We start from the raw sequence: 21,728 nt of genomic DNA, 5'->3' as shown, positions 1-21,728 counted from the left end.
CTTCTATTGTTTAGATTTAAAGACTCGAGTCTGAACATTCCTAGCACAGCTCTTCTTATTTGTATAGCACTTCCATACACACCTCTAAATCTCTACAGTTCAAATGTAAGCGGGAATTCACTGTGAATTGGATTTTCGATCATTGTATCCATCTGCTGGAAGATATGGAATGCTGGGTTTCAGATGCCAGCCTAAGATCGTGGACATGCTTTTTGGGTACTTATTGTATCCTGTCATTCCACTTTAAATGCACATCGTGTTAGCTATCCAATGAGCGCCAGACCCAGACCAGCTGAGTTAAACCCTATATATACTAATAATCCTTGCATTTGATGTGCCTTATCATGTCGTAGAGATGTCTCAAAGCACTTCATAGGATATATTGTAAAGTGGTGTGACTGTATTTTGTGGGAGAAATGTGGCAGCCACACCAGGTTGGAGGGATCGAGCATAGGTTTTTTAAGGAGAGGAATGATGACAGCGGTTTTGAAGGGGAGTGCGGCAGAGCCTGAGGTGGGACTGGTTGATTGTGTCAGCCAGCAGTGGGCAGAGGAAGGGTTGAGTGACCAGAAGCTGGTGGGGATGGGGTCGAGACAGCAGATGGTGGACTTCATATGGGCTGGGGGAAAGGGAGGAGGGAGAGATGGGGTCAAAGGAGTGTTGGTTGGGGGCCATGGTAGGAGGAGAGGGTGATGAAGGAGGCATGAGGGGTGGTAGGTAACATGGTGTGGAGGGGGGGTGGGCAGGGGTGGTGGGGGAGGAGGAGGAGTTATCCTCTGTGTAAAGAAATACTTCTGGTGTTTGATTTATGTTACCCATCACAACCTATGCTTTCACATCATGGCTTGGAGTATCTGAAAGAATTCCTGTCCTATTTTGTATACCATGAAGCTCCCTTCTGGGATCTCTCATTTGGAGTTTGAACTGCCCCACAACTTCCCTGTATATTTTGTGATAGAGATGTGTCATTTTGCTGCAGTTTGTGGAATGTCACTATTTTTCCATATGTGCACAACCGCCAGATATATCTCTTTGCCATGTCAGTACTTTAACTGTACACTTTGAGTATTTCTTACTTCTATGTTACTGGCTTACTTTGGACGAATAGAAGCCCAGTTCATTGAAGTTCTGCATAAGTCTATGTTCTTTTTGAGGTTAAAGTTGTGCCTTACACGGTTAATGCTGTGCGCAATTGCTTGCAGTGTTTCGTCCGCAAAATATACAGTCAATTCACTTTACAGTGTATTCTGTGAAGTGCTTTGAGACGTCTCGAAGACGTGAAAAGCGCTACATCAAATGCAAGGATTTTTTTTATTTATTGCAAGGTAGAATTGCGCTACATTTGGCTATATGTGTCTGCGATTGCTCAGTGTTAACATTGTGCTCTGTTCTGTACTTTAATGAGCACCAGAAATCCACCCAAATAAATTATTAAGGAATGTTATATTAGAAAATTACTGTGTGAATCTCGGTTAAAAAACAAACTGTTATGCACTTTCCTTGTACTTGTAATTGCTTTTGAAAAGAACAGTGTTCTGCTGAAGATATCGCTGTACTTCTGTGTGAGGGGAAATGCATTGAATACATTGCTGCAGCAATTATCTTTGTGGTTACATTTTTCAATTATCATGCATTCCTGCCTTCAGCTTGTTGGTATTACTGAGGGGCCTTTGTGTTTACATACATTGCAGTGCTTTCTGTCCAGCTCTGTGTGGCTGGCATGACTGCCCAGAGGTCGTTCTAGTACACTGTAGTGAGGGAAATTGCTGCAATGCACTAACTTTGAAAGGACAAATATCATTCCATAACTCTTTACTTGATGATGGGAATAGTCTTTTCGGTCACCTAACATGACTTGCAAATTTGATAATTTCATTTCTGATTTTCTTTATGCTTGTATTTTATATTAATACAAATATTGTGCTCAGAATCGTGTGTTTAAAAAGGGATGAAAATGCAATATTTCAATATAGATTCAATGTGATAATCGCATTGAATCTGTAATGAAATATTTCGCTCATGGTTTTGGTTGTGGTTATGAATGTGTGTAATAGTTTAGGGTTGCAGTTGCATAATGTGAAAGAGATCTTTCAGGTGGAGTGAGTATGAAACCATTTGCATAGTAAGCCAGAAATATATAAACAGATTTTGTGTACAGGAATTAAATATTTATAAGATGAGTGTTAGCCTCAAATTAGCTACAGAATCAGTACAGTGAAACAGTCTGATCTTTCTGCAGTTACTTTAATTTAATGACCCCGCAATGTTGGTCAATTTGCTTATTTTAACAAAGTAATGTTATGAAAGTATTAATGTGTGACTTGACTGAAAGTTGTTGCGAATTTTGCATGTTCATCGTGTGAGTCAACTTTTTCCCCTCAGACAGAAATGAATCACTACCTCAGCCACATAGGAAGGTCTGAGAGCTGCAGACTTGAGGGAATGTCAGTTGTGCACTCAATACATAATACATTAACAGCTGTCAGACACACTACAGTGTAATGAGTTATTGTGGGTTTGCTTTCGGATGGAGAGGGAGCGGTCCCCGCATTCATCCAGTACTTGCATCCAGATCAGTTTGTCATTCATTATGTGTATTATAGTGGCATCTTTACAGTGCAAAACTGGCTGCCACACTTGCCTGATAAAATCATTACACCTGACTATTACCTGTAATGTGCTTTGCCATTTCATTGTGATGAGGTGCTGTATAATGCAAGTTCTTTCTTAGTTTCCACAACCTATTAAAAATGCAAAAGTCTGTTTGCATTTTAAAGGGTATCCCAAGATCAGAGGTGACTAATGGTGATCATGTCTCACTCAGGTCATGTAGAGGGCTCGTGGATAAAGTGAAAATTACTTTCACTTATGACAAATCATTCATAGTCTGTTGACTATGCAGGGTCGACTATGGAACTCCATTGCAGTGTTGGGGGAACTATCAGAGGTGCCAGCCTTCGGATGAGAAGTTAAACCATCTGTCTGTTCAGGTTGACGTCAAAGATCCCATGGCACTTTTAGAAAAGATAAGGGAATTTTATTTCAGTGTCCTAGCCTACAATTCTCGGATGAATTGGTCACTCGTTTCATGGCTGCGGGACGTTGCTGCATGCACATTAGCTGCTAAGTTTACTACAAAATGCACATTCAGTACAGTTTACAGCAATTCCCAATGGAGCTCTGTGAGACGTGTAGAAGTTATGTCTATTATTATGTCTGTTAATGTACCACTCGTCTTTTCTCACTGATCAGAGTTTCCAGCATCCAGCTGCAGCTGGCTCAGCTGGATAATGAGACCTGGCCGGGAAGCGCTGAGGCGGACAGGGACCGTCTCCAACTAATAAAAGAGAAGCAAGCCCTTCTTCAGGAGCTGCAGCTGATCAGCCAGCAGAAGCGCTCACCGGAGGAGCTCACTCGTCTCGAGGCTGAACAGAAACGTTTGGAGGACGATATTCAGCTTGCACAATCCATCCCTCATCAAGAGCTCACTGAAAGGTTTGTATCATGGACCTTTTATTGTCTGAAAGCAATTTGTGAATGGGAATAGGAAGCCCAGATTATATATATATCATATATATATATACATGCAATGCAATTTACATTTATATAGTACCTTTCATGTCAGGACGATTTACCCATTCCTTTTTGAATCCCACAGTAACACTCCACTCAAGGAAAAGACAAGTTTTCTTAAAGTTCAAAAAGTTCAGAAGACGGTGTTAACATACCCAAACACCCAGCGCCCCAATCCTCATCAGCTTCCGCTGGCTCCTTATCGCTGAACAGATCAACTTTACGATCCTCACCCTCACGTACAAATCCCTTCATGTTCTAGTACCTTTCTATCTCTGACCTACTCCTATCCCATCTCCCTCGCTCAGCTAACACAGTCCAGATCACTCAGCACCAAAATCAGTGACTGAGCCTTCAGCCACTATACCCTTAACTCCCTGCCTCAACCTTTACTTTTAAATCCCATCAGAAAACAAACTTCCTGGATTCTGCCTATGGTTCTTTCCCCTTCTCCCTTATTTGGTATCCAACCCTGCCACTCTCCGCTCTCCAAGATGCAATAATAATAATAATAATATTCCTTGCATTTGATATAGTGCCTTATCATGTCTTTGAGACATCTCAAAGCACTTCACAGATTATACTGTAAAGTGGATTTACTGTGTATTGTGTGGGTGAAATAAGTATAAATTATACATTTTGTGGATGAGATAAATTATATTCCTATGTGAAGGGAGTTAATTAAATGCAAGTTGTTGTTAATGTTCGCAAAGAGACAATTGAACAGTAGACTATTAACTAACATTAAAAAAATCCACCAACATTTGGTCAGCGGTGAATGTAGCTGTTTAAAAAAAGGTGAGCATAGAGTCTGCTGCCTTATAGCTTGAGCAGCCAGCTTCCACCACTCAGAGGCACAAATCCATGACAAGCTAGTGACAACACAAAATGATTGCAGATAACTATCCCAGTTTTAATTTGTTCTGCCTCATTGTTTATTTTATTTCAATACTGACCACTTGAGAATTGTTTCTAGGAAAGTAGCCTACCCATACACAGAGCCCCAGATTCAGGTGTGCAGGCCGGCATAAATTACAGCACAGTTAAACAATTGATTCTGAGGGCGGAAAGGATGTGAGACACGTTTCGCTACAACTGGAAGAAGAATGTAAAAAAAATCCTTGCACTTGAAATAGTGCCTTATCACGTTGCCGAAATATCTTAAAGGGCTTCATAGGATTTTACTGAATATTTGTGGGCGAAAACGGCAACCAATTTGCGCACAACAATAGCTCACAAACAGCCATGAAGTGAATGATCAATTTTAAGAATTTGTGCTTAGTTTTTATAGATTTCATTGCACAATAAATTCTGTGCCATGCAGACTGATGACTCGTAGAACATAATCCAGAACAAAAACGCCTTGTTCCAAGTCGGCTCCTTGATTCCCGATCACAGTGCTGTATTTAGAAATTGGTTTGATCATCATTTCCATGACTCCATGTGTATAGCAACACCCAAAGTTTGGAGCTTATCATCTTGTGTACTTTTTATACAGCCCAATTGTCAAGAGTAATATTCAGTTTGTAAATGCGCTGGACTTAGCCATCATGTTGCAAAATTTCAGGTTGAAAATTGTGACTTCTTCTTTAGACCCACATTGTTTGGGTCCAAAGCTGTTTGGACTTACAGCCACAGATTGCAATATTGGTGTGCCAGTTGTCAGGATACCGCCTTAACTCTGTTTTGGTTGTTTTAACCCGGTATTGTAGGATGCTGACTAGCACTGAAATGCCACTGAAGCTGATCAAATCCATTGTGTCTCCAGGCAGTATGGGCTCAACTATTGTGATGGAGGTGGGTGGGGAGAGGGGGTTGTCCACATAGACAGACCAGTTGATATTTTTAGTTAGCTATGGAGTAGAATTTTCACAAACAAACAACAGGCCACAATTCCAATTGTGTTACTAATTCTGACAAAATAAGTCACTAGACTGAACTCCACCATCCTGCTACAACATGCCAACCTTTTGGTAATAGTTCTAGACTGTTAAGTCAGCAGTCTGAAGCCTTCAGGTGTGACAGCACTGTTCCTGAGTCAGCGTCTCTCATTCACTTAACCTTCCAATCTTCCACCACACTTTTGATGACCAGCTGAATCTCTCGTCTGTTTCTCTGACCAATCCTATTTATGGGTTTGGATATTTGGGCTCAACATCAAGTAAAATGAGTTTTCCCTGTGAACATCCTGAAAATTGTTGGCTGCAATGAACAAAACAAATTGTTCAGTTGCAATCCAGTTTAGTGAACTTTGGTGGGAGTGACCTGGATCTCCATGAATAATGCTGGAGAACGTAACAAGTGTATGATTAATAGAGATAATATTTTCTGTACTCATTCATAGAGTATGATTTTGAGTCTATTTCACATGAATGTTCCAGCAGACTCTTCTGATTTACTGTACTTAATTTTACTGTACTTAAACTGACTGTGACTCTTATAAACAGCAAATAATTTCCACAATCCCAAATCACCAATCTTATTTTATCCCTAATTTGTGAGAAAATCATAGTCAATAGACACTCAAAAAATCTTTTTATTATTCAGCATTTCTAAGCACTTTATTCAAAGTTCCAACAGCTTGTAGAGAATTATTTTAAAAGCTGGCATTATTTAATGTTCCATGTGTCAGCTTGGCCCAGTAGTAGCACTCTCGCCTCTGAGTCAGAAGGTTGTGGGTTGAAATCCCATGTCGGGACTTGAAGTCACCAGAGTCTAAGATGACACTCCAATGCAGTGCAGGAGGTGCGCTGCATTGTCCTTCAGATGAGACATTAAACCGAGATCCTGTCTGCCTGTTGAGGTGGAGATTAAAATCTCATGGCACTATTTAAAAAGAGAACAGAGTTTCTCCTGGTGTCCTGGCCAGCAACCTCCAATAAATAAAATTGGTAACTTCCTTCATAGCTGTTTGTGGGACATTGCTGTGTGCAAATAATTGGCTGCAATGTTCGCCCTCAGAATACATAGTTACTACACTTTATATTATAACCCCTGAAACGCTTTGGGACGTTCTCTCAACATGAAAGGCAGTATAGTAAATATAACGATTATTATTATGTTATTTAATCTTTTTGTAGGATGCTGTTACAAGAGAAGAAAAACTGTCTACTGAAACAGCTGGAAGAAGCTACACGTCTCACTACATATTTGAACTCCCAGCTCAAAAGGTGAGTCTGTTAGATGTCCCATAATATGGAACTACATCACAAATGTAGAACTATACACTTTTTTCTTGGATGTCCGTTTTTTGGCATTAAATTTGGCATTAATTTTAATTATATCATGTTTGAAATACTATTTGTATTGCTGTATTGTGCTTGAACTGATGTAACCAGCCAATCCAGGGAGACAGATGTTTTACCAGGAACAAAGATAAATAAATTCAGCATTTCTTAAATCAATAATTTTGAAACCAATGTAGAAATTCAGGGCCTGATTACAAATGTCACTAACTATTATTCACATGTCTGGAACTTAATGCTATTACTGAAGATTTTATCACAGGGATAATTTTAGGGCACTAAAGTGAATGACATGGTATATAATGTAATTCAAGGCTTATGGCATGAAGGAATGATGTTCATAATCCTGAAAGTCTAAACAATTGAATGTTCCTCAATTAATTTCCAAACGAAAATCACATTTGTCTGAAGTTGTAGATTCAACATTGCAACTGATTGAATGCAGGAAGCTCAACCAAATCTGTGAAAAGCAATCTTGAGGTTCACTGGTTAAATCTAAAGACAAATGAGAGAGCCTAGAAAGAAACATTGGTTGGTTAATGTGGAAAATAGAATACCGTTGAGGGTTTCCGTGTTGGTTTTGTTACAAAGGTTTCACAGAATGCATTACATGTTGCAGTGATTGCATTATATGTTCCCTGATCTGTATTGTTGGTAGGTCCAGAGAAATAGCTATTCCCCTGTTGGGTTGGTTATATTTTCAGAATGTTTCAGTACTAGCTAGATACTGTGGTGATGTGATTGAATATTCATGATTCAGATGCTGCTCAACTATTGTCCAGAATAAGGAATGGTTCTGCCCACAGATTCTTTCAAAGCTACAGTTGTCTAAAAATCAGGGTAGAGAGGGGAAACTTGAAATGGTGGGTGTATATCTATGGGGACATCAAAGAACCTACAGATATCTCCTACAAGAGAGATTTGTTTGAATCACATTACATCAAAGGGAGTAGTTTATAGTGAAAATCTTTGCGTCCCATGCGCACCTTCTTCCTGCTTCAGTTTGCTAAGATTGTTCTTCACTGTGTGAAATGATCACACTCGTGTCTTGTGATTTTCTGTTTCATTCATCTTGAACAATTTTTGCGTTGGATGCCAGATGTGTGGGCAGCTGTTTTATTTTATTGGTTGAAGGAATGACACAGATTGTGCAGTGCAAACGAGTATCCCACAGCTAGGTCATACAGCTGTTCCACAGCACAATAACCTAATGTCAAATCTGAATTGATAGTTTAACTTAGTGCTTTTAATTCTGGTAGTTAACATCTTCCATACCGTGTCATCTGTATCAGCAAAGTAATAAGATGATAGACGTTCTTGCTTCATAGGAAAAATATTCTGGGACTCCAGATCAAAAGAAAGACGGTGAAAGAAAAGTTTACTTTTCATTTTGAAAGACATCTTGATAAATCTTTGAAATGACAAGTTAATTTGGTTAAACCAAGATCTAACTATTCTACATAAATGTTATGCTATGAAGCAAACACTTGTCAGCACCTTGGGATGTCTTCCCAAAGTGAAAGGTGCTATATAAATGCAATCTGTTTTTGTTGTCAGCTTATCGACAGTCAACTGTTAAGGGAATATTAATTTACTAGTACAATATTCAATGATCACTAATTATGTAGAGGCAAATGCATGTCTGTTATTATAATTGAGCATACTGTTGATTTAAAATTATTCTTTGTCTTGCAGTTTGACCGCTAGTTCCCTAACAGTGTCATCTGGCAGCAGTAGAGGCTCACTTGCGTCTAGTTGTGGATCACTAGCTTCAAGTAGAGGGTCCTTGAGCTCGGTCAGTTTTACTGACATTTACGGTCTCCCACAGTATGAAACTGACAATTCAACAGATTTGGGAAGTCATCTGCAATTTGACTTTCTTCCATTTGATACAGTAACAAAAGACCATTCATACACAGAACATTGTGGATTGTCCAATTTGAACAAACCAAGGAGATCCTTTGATCCCCCTCAGTCCCTGGCATCACTGTCATCTAGGTCCTCTCTGTCATCTCTGTCCCCACCAAGTTCCCCACTGGACACGCCATATCACTCTGCTTCTCGCGACTCTCCCTTGGCCCAGATGAATGAGGAATTTGAGGAGCTTGTAGGAAGATCAGAATCAGAAAATCTCCGACTACAAGCCCAGGCTGTGTGCCAAGATCTGCAGGAAGCTGTTTCTTCCCAAGTCACTGGAGCTTCATTTGGAGATATGAAATTCTCCCAAGATATTGCTCCTAGATTAAGACCAGCAGTACAAGGTTTAGGAGGTACAGTAATACTTCAATTTAATATATTATTATATTCTAAACTAGATTTGGTCATGGTCATTTGAACATTGAATATCATTGAACTGTTTAGCTGAAGGGCATCTGCAACTTCTTGAAAACACATAATAAAAAGACTTGCATTTGATATATTCACATTGGGAGAATGTATCAATCACTTCACAGGATTTACTTTTAATAGACCTAATGTGTCAAATTAAGGTTGGGTATGACAGACTAGATAATGGATGGGTATTTCCATTTTTGCTTAGTTGAAAATATCTGGTTTGATAAATTAATTATAAAATAATTTATAAGGGTTTAAAATAAAGCATTCACAAATCGCATTCACATTTACTTCACTAATTCAACTTCTGACCTGCACCCGAAATATTGTGAAAAATGTATGACCCCGAATACTATAAAATGGCATTTTGCCTCATTTGGGATTCCCATTTTTGTTTTTAGTCAATTTGTTAGTGTATTGCTCAATTTCAGGTGCAAAATGGTAGTTGCAGTTGGTGCAGATAATAATATGCAAAATCATTAGTCCATCTTTAATTGGAATTGTTGTATTTCTTGAAGCTTGAAGGTGTCGGTCAGAAGGTGTCCAAGAAAGTTTAAAATGAAAAACTAGTAAAGTTAGAAATTTGGTTATTTTCCTCAGAATGCTTTTCGTTTCTGGCAGTCTTTGCAGACTGTTGCCACCCTGTGGTGATGTAATGTAAAATCTATCTTGTGATTTCTCAGCTTGATAAATTCTTTATGTTGACGGTTTTGAGCTTGGCTTTCTGCTTCCTCATGACATTCTCTATTGTGTAATCCTTCTGTTGAAAACCAAGCATCTGAAACCGGATCTTTCCTGAAAGAATAGGATGTGGGTGTGTTGCATCCTGCCGTGTGCAAATACATGTACAGGAGACTTGAGTGCTCTATTTACAGTTAACATTGTTGGAGCATCAATGACAATAAGAAGGAATTTCAGGCATTTACTATGTTACGCATAGTTGTAATCATGTGTATTTTATCACTATGTCTTGGTAACTAGATCAAAGTATTGTTTATTTTTTCTTTTCTAGCAGTAACTATGCGTTCAGACAGTGCTATCAAGGCGAGCAGGAGAACACGAAGAGTCTCAGCAGGTTTATCAGATGATTCTGTTGCAACAGACAGTGGAGTTTTTGAGGCATTAAATAAAAGGTGATGAAATTAAATTTCTGAGCATCAAAAGCTGACGTATTGCATGTGTGATGTAAAAAAAATTAAGTTTCAAATCCCATTGCTTGCCTCTTATAACCTTCTCACCAGTGTAATCCCTGTCACTATTGTATTCTGGCTGTTTTTAATAAGATAAAATGAAACATTTAACAGTCCAGTTAGAATTGCAGATTTATGCTGGATTTGAGAATTCTAAGGCCATTATTATATTGTTTGGCATTTTCTGTTCCCTGTTATGAACACAATATCAACTACAAATTAAAATGAACTTCAGAAAGGATTAGAGTGAACAATAAACTGGTTTTGTTCTTTCCAAGTATTTTATAATATTAATCTTTTAAATGTTGGCTTGCCTTTGCTAAAGATTGCTTGAATTTATTGTCCAAACTAGCTCTGGAGAATCATTTTAAACCTGGTGGTTTACCTTCAATTTAAAATTGATCCATAACGGGGCATCTTAACAATTTCTGGAGTGTAACATTTATAGTTGTGGTAATAATGAATGACTTAGTATTAATTATTTCTGTTTGCAGGCCTGAAGATATAGATGAGCCATTGTATGACAACAATTCTGTCGCTGTTGACCCAACCCAAATCAAAGTGGGACTCGTGTAAGTTTGAATTGTATCCTCCTTACTGAATAGTTTGCATACTCATTCAGTATGTTTTAGGCATTGTCATGTGGAAAGACTTGGCTCCAATTTGCTAAGTGTATTTTTTTCTGAATGAGATTGTTTTCCAGGTATGCCAGTAAATATTGTGCTATTGGTTGAATATTAAATGATTGAACAGCTTTTTAATGGTGATAGCAGTTTCCTAAGTGTAATGGCAGAACAAATACAAATGCAAAAAACAACATATCTCGTAGAGCTGGTGTGAATTGCTTTTGACTCCCCAAAAGTGTTCTGCCAATTTAGATTATAACTGTAGCGTTTGTTAAAGGAAAAAACTGAAGAAAAAAAGACTTTTTTGTGTCTGGCAGCCTTTAATGTACTTCCATTTGGATGGAAGGAACCCTGTAGATTAGTCAATTACTTTAGTTATTGACAGGGCAGATTTTTCGACACATATAACATCACAGCAACAATATTTACCCCCAATAGCTACAGGAGAAGAAGAAACAAAGTGACATTTTGCAAGAACAGCAAATTTTTAAATGCCAAGTTCTGTTTGCTGTAGGGAGTTTACTTGCCATATCTTGCCAGCTGAATGTATCCAATTTTGTAGAATGTCAATTTATTAGCAACTGTAGTCATTTATGGTTCAGACCATTTCAGTAGAAGCTGTAAAGACCTGACAAAGGATAAACTTGTTAGATTTGAAAACACTTGTGTAGCAGTAACATCCTTCTTTAATCAGTTAGCTGAATGCTCATCTTTATAACTGGAGCCCACATTTGATGACATTCTGTGGCTATGGGTGTTCATTTACCACGATAAGCTGATGTATGATTATTTAATAAGTCTATTTGCAAACTTTTGTATTTGTAGGTATGATGATCGAGATGAACGACTGATAGTTCATGTACTCCAGTTAAGGAATCTTGCTGCTTTACAAGTGAAAGAAGGGAACAAAGTGTAAGTCAGAAGCTCTCAAGTTTCAAAAGCCTCATATTGACAGCTGACTTATTGTAATTTTAGTTTTCTTTATAGTTGAATGGTGACTTTTAAACTTGTTTAAAACCCACATAGCACTTCTTGTGGGCAGGAAAAAATGTCTTTATTGTAGCCAGCAACCCACTCATCTCATCATGGACCTATGGGCCTGATCTCATTGTGTGGCGCAGCAACTTTCTTTGTAGGAGCTGCACTTCTGAGCAAATGGTGATTTGATATTTTTTACCAGTAATAGCACATTTCAAAAATGTCATTGCCTATGGCAATAACTATTGCAGAAGCTGGAATAACGACTTCAGAAAAGTAACATAATTTATGGTGCAATTAATACTCTCCCACCAATACCTTTCTAAATATTTGATTCCTTGTTAGGCTGTTACGGCTTTTTGAGTTGGAGATAATTCTTGAATTACTATCTCTCAATAGTCTTAGTTTTACTTCCCTACAATTTAGAGCTGATAAAGTTAGTATTACTGTGGAATTTTGCCTTCTTCAAACACCACAGTTCATCCCTTAGATCTTATATTGGAATAATTCTGTTACTTAATGGTCAAAATAACATTTGTAATAAATGAAGAATCAGATATACAGTTCAATAACCCACCTGTAGGGCATCTATACTTTTGTTCTGCTGTGAAAATGACACCAAATCAGTGCTGAAACTGGATTTGCATGATCGTGAAGGGTTTTATTCTTCTCCAGTAGCTTGGTAGTCTTACCAAGAAAATGATTCTGACTGTTGCAGTATAAATGGAGCTTGTGCAATTCGATTCATTTTCTTGCTCAGCTTCCATTGAAATGGCCCCATAAAAGTTCTTGGTCGCCGAGTTCAACATTATACAGCCTTTTTTAATACAACATAACATGACGAGATTGTCTCTTTAACAATATCACAATTCTGAACTGCTGTTTGACTTTGGTTAGCAAAGCTCTGCAGAAGTGCTTGGTCGCACATGTAGAGAACTTTCCACAGATTCTTGATCAAAGTGATTTACAGCAGGGAGTGCAAATGCTGTTTATTGATGGAAACAATACAAATGGGATTAAGCTGCCCTCTTTCAAGTAATGACGTTTTTAACCTTTGGGACATCTTTCTCTTTGTGCCTCAAATGTTAACCGAAACTTGTCTTGATGTGAGCGCGTACCCATGACTATGGAGATTTTGTCAGCGTGTGAAATCCTGACCGGAAGTTAGTTTTTCTTTGCTAACACAATGACTGGAGCACGGTGGCCCCACACTGTTAGTATTGGCACAGCAGCAAAAAAACAATAGCCCTGTGAGGCTGCAAACTCACGCACTCTTTAAAGAGAACAATGAGGGTGCAGCTCCAAGTCACTGTGTCTCCGAAATTGTACTTTCTCCTTCCTCTTCTCCCCCCCCCAACCACTATTATGGGGCTACTGTGACTAGCCAGATTTAGGGTGGGATAGTTGTAAATGGCTTCCGTCACATAAGGGATGCTTCTCATCATTAAAGTTGTGTCCATTGTGACCAGATAAAATAATAACAATAATCTTTGCTAGGTAAAATGTGTTGATTTGCAAGAGTCACTTAATGCTTTTGTGCTGTTGGGCTGTAAATAAATGCAAGAGAAATTGCTGACTAAACAAAATGCTCAACTTTATTCCATTTAGAGGAAATTAGACATTTTTTGAGGTACAACTAATCTCAAAATATTTTATGTGCCCATCTGAGCAAGTAAGGAATAAAAATAGAAGTTTATTTTAGATAAGAATGCATTTACATCATAGTCTTCAACTCAGTAATATCTAAAATCAGATTTAATTTGAAAGCACCATCCTTTTTGTTTTTGAGAGGATTGAAATTAAGTGAATAAATATGCTTAATTGTAGATTCATAATAACATTAATTATGTCTTTTTTTAAAGATACATCCGAATTTCTTTGCTGCCATTTGACTCCAACACTGCATTTACTTTCTGCTCCAAGCCTTTGGAATTTCAGGCACTCATAACTTACAGCGAATCTTTTCCAATACTTGTCCCAGCTAGTGTGTTGAGGCTGAAATCTCTGCAACTGGACATATGTTCCATTGACCAACAGATACAAGAAGACCTACTGGTAAGTGCTAATTTCAATGACTACCTGCTTATATACTTGCTGTAGTCTCCAGTGGTATCTGTAGTCCAGTTCCTAAACCAGACAATCCACAGTTCCCCCAAGACATTGATGATTATCAGGACTTGAAGGAGCAGACCAGTCACTGGAAGCTTGAATTCATTGCATTCAGCCCTTGTTAACTCTACAAGCTGATGCCTTACATTTTAGGATGATCGTAGAAAAGGACAAGGGCGAGAAGTTGGCACGCAATATTCAAAATGGTTTTAGCTGGCTAAACTCTCGCAGTATCCCAATGCACATTCTAAATTCCCTAATCCTTGCCTCTTGCTAACTCCCAGCAGGAATGGGTGCGCAGGATATGTTCTTCCAAGAGTGTACATACATCATGCCACACAAATAGAAACCATGCACCCGCAAAACTCTCGGAGACTTGGTTTGGAAACTCCTAAGCATGGTGATGGGTTTCCATATGTGGCAAACACTTGACTGACCAAAAACAAATAATATTTTGTTGTACTGAGTTTTTGATAAACTTGAGAGTTGTAAGTTACCTTTGTTAGTGAATTCTTGTATAAGAAGATCATTTTGTTAATTGAAAAAACTGTAGAATTTTACTTGGATGAAAGAATTAGGAATGGTTTCATCAATTAGCTCATATCTGACATCTTACATTGATTAGTAATTAATGTAGGAACAAGTAGATTAAAGGTATAGACAGTTTCCTGAAGCTGGCTATTTTTTGTGCTGAATTTATATTGCACATTTGGCAGCAAATTGCCAGTGTTGGTGGTGATTTGAACTCACACAATATAAACAGAGAAGTAACGCAGACCCATTGGCTGTTCAAAATGCTCAGTTTTTCATGGGTCAAACAGCCTGGGAACTTTATACTTTTTCTTTAATACCATTGAAGAGCAAATTGCACATTGTTTTTCTTTAAGAACATTTTAAAACAAACTTGATTTTTTTCTGAATTCTGAAGTGTTACTTTTTTTTGTCCAATGTAGATTAGGAAGCTAAAATCAAATAATGTGGTTTTTGTCCCAGTGGCATAACATAATGAACTTGTTATTATGCTGAATGGAACAAATTGCACTGCCCAATCCAGAATGGAATGTCTCAATGCATGATATAAAAGCCAGCAAACCAAAGTTGTGTCTTAAATGTTGATCTATTTGTGCTTATTGCCTTCTAACTTGCAATCTTTTATTTGATTAGGGATTTGTGCAGATAAGTCTGGCTGACTTTGAAAGACCAAGTGAAATGCTGCTTCAGTGGTATCATGTGGCAACCTTCACCCGCACAGGGGTACAACTTCAAAAAAATAGCAGTCAATTCTGTGGATTTTTACCCGTTGGAAAGTTAACAGACAGTGAAATGAAGGTATGTCTGAACAGGCGTTGATGCGTCTTAAAGATAATCAGTTCATGTACTGACAAAGAACAGTGGCTGCTGTGAAATGATAGCTAATCTGTACAATTCTGATAAACATTAGTGGTGATTGAATCTAGGTGACACAGACTGGTAGGCACTAAGTAACATGGACTGGGAGGCGTTCCACAAGAACACATCAATTGAGGGTAAAGAGCATCCTTCAAAAACATAAAGAGCATACAGGCCGAGTGCATACCTCACTGCAACAGGGAAAATTAAACACGAATGCTCCAAAATGGATCAATGGAAAAATAAATGGAGCTTAATGCAGAGGAAGATTTACAAAGGAAGGAGAGTGTCACCATTGGAATCAATACAGGATTGTACAAAGAGTTTTTTTCTAAAATAGGGTGCCAAGAGAGAACTGGAAAGGGACATGGCAGCAAACACAGAATATATTGCAAAATTATTCTTTCAATATTATGACAGGAAGTGTGCAGTTAGGGAAGGAGTTAACTCCCTAAGGTAGTAAAGAGCATTGAAAAAGAGAATGAACTGAAGACAGTGACCATATTAAGCTTGTCAACTTGGATCAGTTAGTAGTGCTTTCGACTTTGAGACAGAAGATTGTGGGTTCAAATCCCATGACTGGAGCTTTGAGCTCACAGTATAGGCATGAACAGGCAGGTGGGACCTTGTGTCATCTGAATGACAGTACATGCAGCAATACAGCACACCCCTAGTACTGCAATGGAGTGCCAGCCTAGACTATATGAATTCTGGATTTTATAATAAGGAGGTTATGAATGTAAAGCTATGGCAATAGTATAGAACGGTTGCCAGACCCCTTTTACAGTATTGTATCCAGTTTTTGTGCTCAACTTTAGAAAGGATACATCATCTATGTAGGGGTGCAGGGATGATTCACTTGATTAATGTCTGAAATTGTGCAGAAATTAGATTAAAATATTGCCATGGTCTAAGAAAATGGCAGAACTATTCAACAGGTTGAATAGCATACTCGTTCTGATATTTCTATCTCATGTAAAATTACCAATAAAATTGTTAATAGTAAAATCAATAGTAGTTAAAAGCAGACCTCTAATGAATATCCTTATCTGAGTTAATTTGTGGTGTTGTGTGCTCAATGCTTGGATTTATTTTCTGTTTTGTTGCCATATTTAATGTATTGAGTATTAATAATTATTTTCCCATTCAATGAAGGATGCCGTGTCAATGCTTTTAGCAAGAACCACAGCCCAGCTGGAAGCAGTGGAGAAACAGTTAGAGGAGGAGAGAGTGAAATTAGGGTGCACAGAGGAAGAAATCCATGAAGAAATGAAGGAAGACAAAGCTGAGGCAGTGTCAGAAAGGTGCTCACTTTTTTCTGTTTCAGCTCCAAACTGAAACGTCCACAAATCATTGTCATAAAGTTTTAAATCTCTTTTAGCTGGTTCCAGGGCTTGACACAGATCTGCTCCTGTCACTTTAAACAATTTTGGATTTCTGTGAAGACCTCACCAGGGGCTTGGTTAGATACTGTATAGTAACTTGCAGCACGGGCTACTTTGTTTGCATGTAGTCATAACGTTTAACTGGTAGCATAATTTATACATGTTAAGTCATGTTATTATTCTGATGGCAGATTGAAGTCGAATGTGCTGAAATATTAATTTATCTATCCTGCAAGAAACAATTTGAAATGAGGATCGGCATTTGTAGTTCCTGGTCTAAAATTAGACTGGCTGGTGACTGAGAGAGCTCTGCGCATGCGCAACTTAGGCAGCGTTCCACTAACTGGCACTGATATCATTTGATTAGTTATTTGATAGCATTAAAAATGACTCCTTGAAAGTTCTAGTGGGGGAGTGGGGTGTCCGCCACACAAGATCTTTTAAGGGGCTATTTTTTGAGAGATCAATGCAAGTTTTACCAACTACGTTTGTATTGTACTCCAAATGGCTCAAATCAATGATCTGGCAAAAGCAACTTCCTGGATACTTTCAACAAGCATGATTCACTTCAAGGCATGAGACTGATTTATACATCAATCTGATCGACACAATTTGCTACCATGTCACATAAGCAGCATTATCCATTCTGTTTCTCTTCCCTTTCTGTCTAAATTAGCATAGATAATTTCTAACATGATTCATACCAAATTATAACCTAATCCTTCATATGCTATTAGCTAATCATACATTCGCCTGCTTTAGTGATGCATTGTTATTTTATGTTTTGTTGAAACGTTTTTGAATAAAGTACAATAAATCTCCAAATATCTGCATTGCCACTTATCTGCATCAGGCTCACGTGCAATTTTATCAGCAAAAAAAAGTTTAGTTGTGTGCATGCCCCCAAGCTTCCCAGGAATTGAATTTAGCAACATAGCGCTATTGATCCAGTGACATGAGATAAGTGTGTTTATTGAGCAATTTTTTTAATAGGTAGTGTGTAGGGTTAGGCTCAGAAGTGTGAAAGATAGAGATTTAGAAACAGGGAGACAGACAAATTCAGAGGGAGAGAACGTTGTTAGAGAGGGAAAGAGTCTCAGAAAGAGAGACAGATAAAGGGACGAGAGGGAGCAAGGGAGAGTAAGTGAAAATATGAGGTTAGCACAATGTAGTACTTTAATGGCTGTATAACTCAATGTTTTCATTAAGCACTGCAGCTAATTTATACTTTGCACATTGAGCCATTATTGGCTTTCTTTGGTGAGCCATTGATTTACTGGCGTAATGAAAATATTAAGATTGCATCTTGTTCCAAAAAATGAATTGTACGAAAACAAGAAAATAGAAATTGACGACAACTTTATTGTAGGAGCTGGCAGGCTGAGTCGGTGGACAGTGGCTGCAGCAATAGTGCCCAGCTCAGCCCACAATACCCTGCAATGGAGCAGTTAAGTGCTGAGGATGGAAATGGTGCCCAGCTGCATGAGTTTGCAGAACAAGTGAGCCTGTTTGCTGCTATTAGAACAAGAGTTCCACCAATGAAGGTACGTACCAGGCTTAGCGTTGCATACAACAACAACAGTAATAATAACAACTTGTATTTGTATAGCACCTCTCATGCAGGGTAGCATCCCAGAGAGCTTAACAACAACTCAACAACTTGCATTTATAGAGTGCTCTTCATGCTGGGTAGTGCTTCAGAGCGCTTAACTGTTGCGAGGACATTGACATTAACAGAGGACGTTGAGGCCTCACAGCTGAGCAACATGCTGTCCTCACCCTACATCCACACCTGTTCAGCTTGTAGCATTGGTCTCTGGATCGGAGCCATGGCTATGAATCCTTCTCTCATGTGCAGAGATTCCTAACAGGTGAATGAGGCTAAACACATAACAGTTACTTGCATTTTTATAGTTCCTATTATGTCCAAATGGTTCAGCACTTTAAGCATCATTATAAATTGTAGCCACTTTTATAGGCAAACACAGTGGCCATTTGCACCAGAAAGGTCTTGCAAGCAGAACCAAGATGAAGGCCCAATTTGTCAAGAGGATTATTAGTCAGCGCGGTTTATTTTAAAAGCATTGTTACAGTCCACCTGAACAGACAGACAAAACTTTTGTTTTAGGTCTGACCCAAAAGACAATGCAGCATTTCCCCTTTATCGCACTGAAACATCAGTGCAAATTAGTAGTTTAAATCTATTCAGTTATCTGCATCACAAATAATTCATGAATGCAATTGTGAGAAATAAGAATGAATTCTGACTACACAGTCACTACACTTTACAGTAAATCCTGTGAAGATTTTTCGATGATGTGAAAAGGAACGATATCAAATGCAAGGATTATTTTTATTTAACGGCTTCTCCTCCAGCCCTCGCACGGCCATGTACAGCATTCCCGGGGCTCTGTCCTTGGTCCTCTCCTCTTTAATATTTACATGCTCCTGCTCGGTGATATCATCCACAGGCATGGGGTTAACTTCCATATTGGGCATGCAATAATACACAAATCCATCTTTCGGCCTCCACCATTGACTCCAGGACCACTGCTGTGCTGACTGATTGTCTGCCAGATGAGTCTTGGATGAGAGCCAACTTTCTTCGGTTGAATATCGACAAGACTGAGGTCTTCCTGCTTGGCTCTCTCACCTCAGATGCTGACAGCATCACTATTCACAGTTGCACTCTCCACCTTACAGAGCTAGTATGGATCCTTGGTGTCTTGTTTCACCCTCAACTTTTCTTTAAATTCCACATCCGTGCCTTGATCTGTTCGGCCTTCCCCCACCTCTGCAACATTGCCCACTACCAACACTAGCTCTCTGCTTAGGCCACTTAGACACGCATCCATGTTTTCATCACATCCAGGCTTGACTATGCTAACTCTCTACTCACCGGCCTTCCCAACGATTCCCTCCACAAGCTGCAGATTATTCAGAACTCTGCACCTCGTGTCCTCTCCCGCAACAAGCTTCGTGAGCCAATCACCCCCATCCTCACCCGGTTCCACTGGCTCCTCATCCTCCAGGGGATTGAGTTTAATATCCTTGTCCTCACTTTTAAAGCCTCCACCATCTTGCCCCTCCCTCTGCGATCAACCTGCCCGCTCCATTCGCTCGGCGGCCACTGGCCTGCTCCATGTTCCCTGTCCTACCCGCCCCACCATTTGTGGTCAGGCCTTAACCTTTCTGCCCCCCCCTCCCTCTGGCACTCTATCTTGGAGTTCTTCTTCTTCTCCTCACCCCTCCCTTTTCTCCTTGAAGGCCCATCTCAAGACCTTCCTCTTTGACTGTGCCAACAGTTTGTTGTATTATTTTAATGAAACAGTTAGGGTAAAAGTACATTGATATCACTGAATGAATTATATTGATTTGTTGTTTGTTGCAGGTGGACAAAGGGACCAATACTGAAGAACCTTTTCCGGAAGAGATTGGAATTCGACCAAAAGAAAGGAGCAGTCGCAGATCGCGTGGATCTCCTTTTGTTCGTAGTAGTACCATTGTTCGGTCACAGACATTCTCACCGGGAGCACGGAGTCAGTATGTTTGCAGAGTGAGTAAGACTATGGAATGAATGGCTATAATATATTGCATGGCCCACATTTTTCCCTATCCTTTATCTGACATCCTTTAATGCCCAAGATGGGGATTGTAAACATAGTGGTGACTCTCATATGTCACACCAGCTCTCAGAAGTTCTGCTCCGAGGTGATCTTGCATTAGAGCAGAACTCTTCTGGATTCTACACAGGATTTCCTGCACCATAGGCACTCGAATCCCAGGGCCCTTTCTCCAGTGTTTGTTACATTTACATTGCCTGGCTGAAAATGCTTTTATGCTTCATATCATTCATTACGAATGTAGAAGATCCATTTGATTGAGAAACAATGAAAATATATTTGAGAATGATATGATTTTCAGTAAATATTGACAACATGGGTTTAAAATTGTCTGAGGATGTGATATGTTGTACAGAATGTGGTGATAGTTGGGGTGGACAGAGAAGAGGGAGAGCATGTTCATTCACCCATTGTTCGCCCACAAAACACTCAGTCACTCCACTTTAGAATATATCCTGTGAAGCGCTTTCAGACGTCCTCCTGATGCTCTACCAAGTGTAAGGATTATTATTATTACTGGATAAATAATTGTAAAGTGAAACCATTTCCATTTTGGATGGATCATAGTTTGGGGGAAAGGTTGAATATTCCTGTCTACATTTTTCTTTAGGAATTTTTTTGTATTAAATAACTTTAATTAGCACCAAATGTAAAATCTTTATGGCTGTGTTTTTAAATAGAAACTATTATCTCCTGCGTGGGTGTAAAAAAAAGAAGCTGCTTCTTAAATGTAAGCTAGTGTCCCTAGCACTTTCTTACTCCTCCAACCTGATCACACTCCACTCCTCTACTCATCAGCTTCAATCAGCCGACTTGGGCCTTCAGCAAGTCCCTTACCCCCTCTGCTCCAGCAATGGCAGCTGTGCCATTTCGGCCACTGTGCTCTGAACCTCTGAAACCCCCTGCCTCAATTCCTCTGCCTTTGTCCCTCTTTGTCTGTCTTCAGATCGCACCTGAAGAATTTCTGCTTCAACTGCGCCTACAGTCACCCCCCTTTCTCCCCGGCTCGGTGTCAAACTATACCATTGTTAAGCACATTGTTAAAAGAAGAGCTTTATATAAATACAAGCTGTTGTTGTTGTTGTTGAGAGTGCAGACTAGACATGGCCCCAGCCAAAAATTAATACTGAGTAATTATTTTCCAAAACGTGTTATTAATTAGAATATATTTGGCAGCTAAATTCCCTTTCCTAGAATGTCCAGTTAAGTGTTTATGAATTCTATGGAGAAAGATTATGAGAACATCAAAGATTACAGAAGGACTTGAATATCTGTG

At 39.0% G+C, this 21,728-nt stretch overlaps 1 protein-coding gene across 1 annotated transcript in view; it reads left to right on the top strand.

The window, feature by feature from the left end:
- Positions 1-21,728, top strand: part of wwc3 (WWC family member 3) — a 111,454-nt gene that overhangs the window by 83,144 nt on the left and 6,582 nt on the right. Inside the window, exons 9-19 of the mRNA XM_042334542.1 lie at positions 3,253-3,495; positions 6,654-6,743; positions 8,514-9,088; positions 10,165-10,285; positions 10,837-10,914; positions 11,794-11,880; positions 13,809-14,001; positions 15,220-15,384; positions 16,600-16,748; positions 18,199-18,373; positions 20,221-20,385. Of these exons, the coding sequence (XP_042190476.1) occupies positions 3,253-3,495; positions 6,654-6,743; positions 8,514-9,088; positions 10,165-10,285; positions 10,837-10,914; positions 11,794-11,880; positions 13,809-14,001; positions 15,220-15,384; positions 16,600-16,748; positions 18,199-18,373; positions 20,221-20,385 (2,041 nt within the window). The remainder of the gene's footprint in view (positions 1-3,252; positions 3,496-6,653; positions 6,744-8,513; positions 9,089-10,164; positions 10,286-10,836; positions 10,915-11,793; positions 11,881-13,808; positions 14,002-15,219; positions 15,385-16,599; positions 16,749-18,198; positions 18,374-20,220; positions 20,386-21,728) is intronic.

The sequence above is a fragment of the Callorhinchus milii genome, unplaced genomic scaffold (assembly GCF_018977255.1).
Source record: "Callorhinchus milii isolate IMCB2004 unplaced genomic scaffold, IMCB_Cmil_1.0 Scaffold4, whole genome shotgun sequence".
Lineage (NCBI taxonomy): Eukaryota > Metazoa > Chordata > Chondrichthyes > Chimaeriformes > Callorhinchidae > Callorhinchus > Callorhinchus milii.
This window is presented reverse-complemented; position numbering and strand designations above follow the sequence as displayed.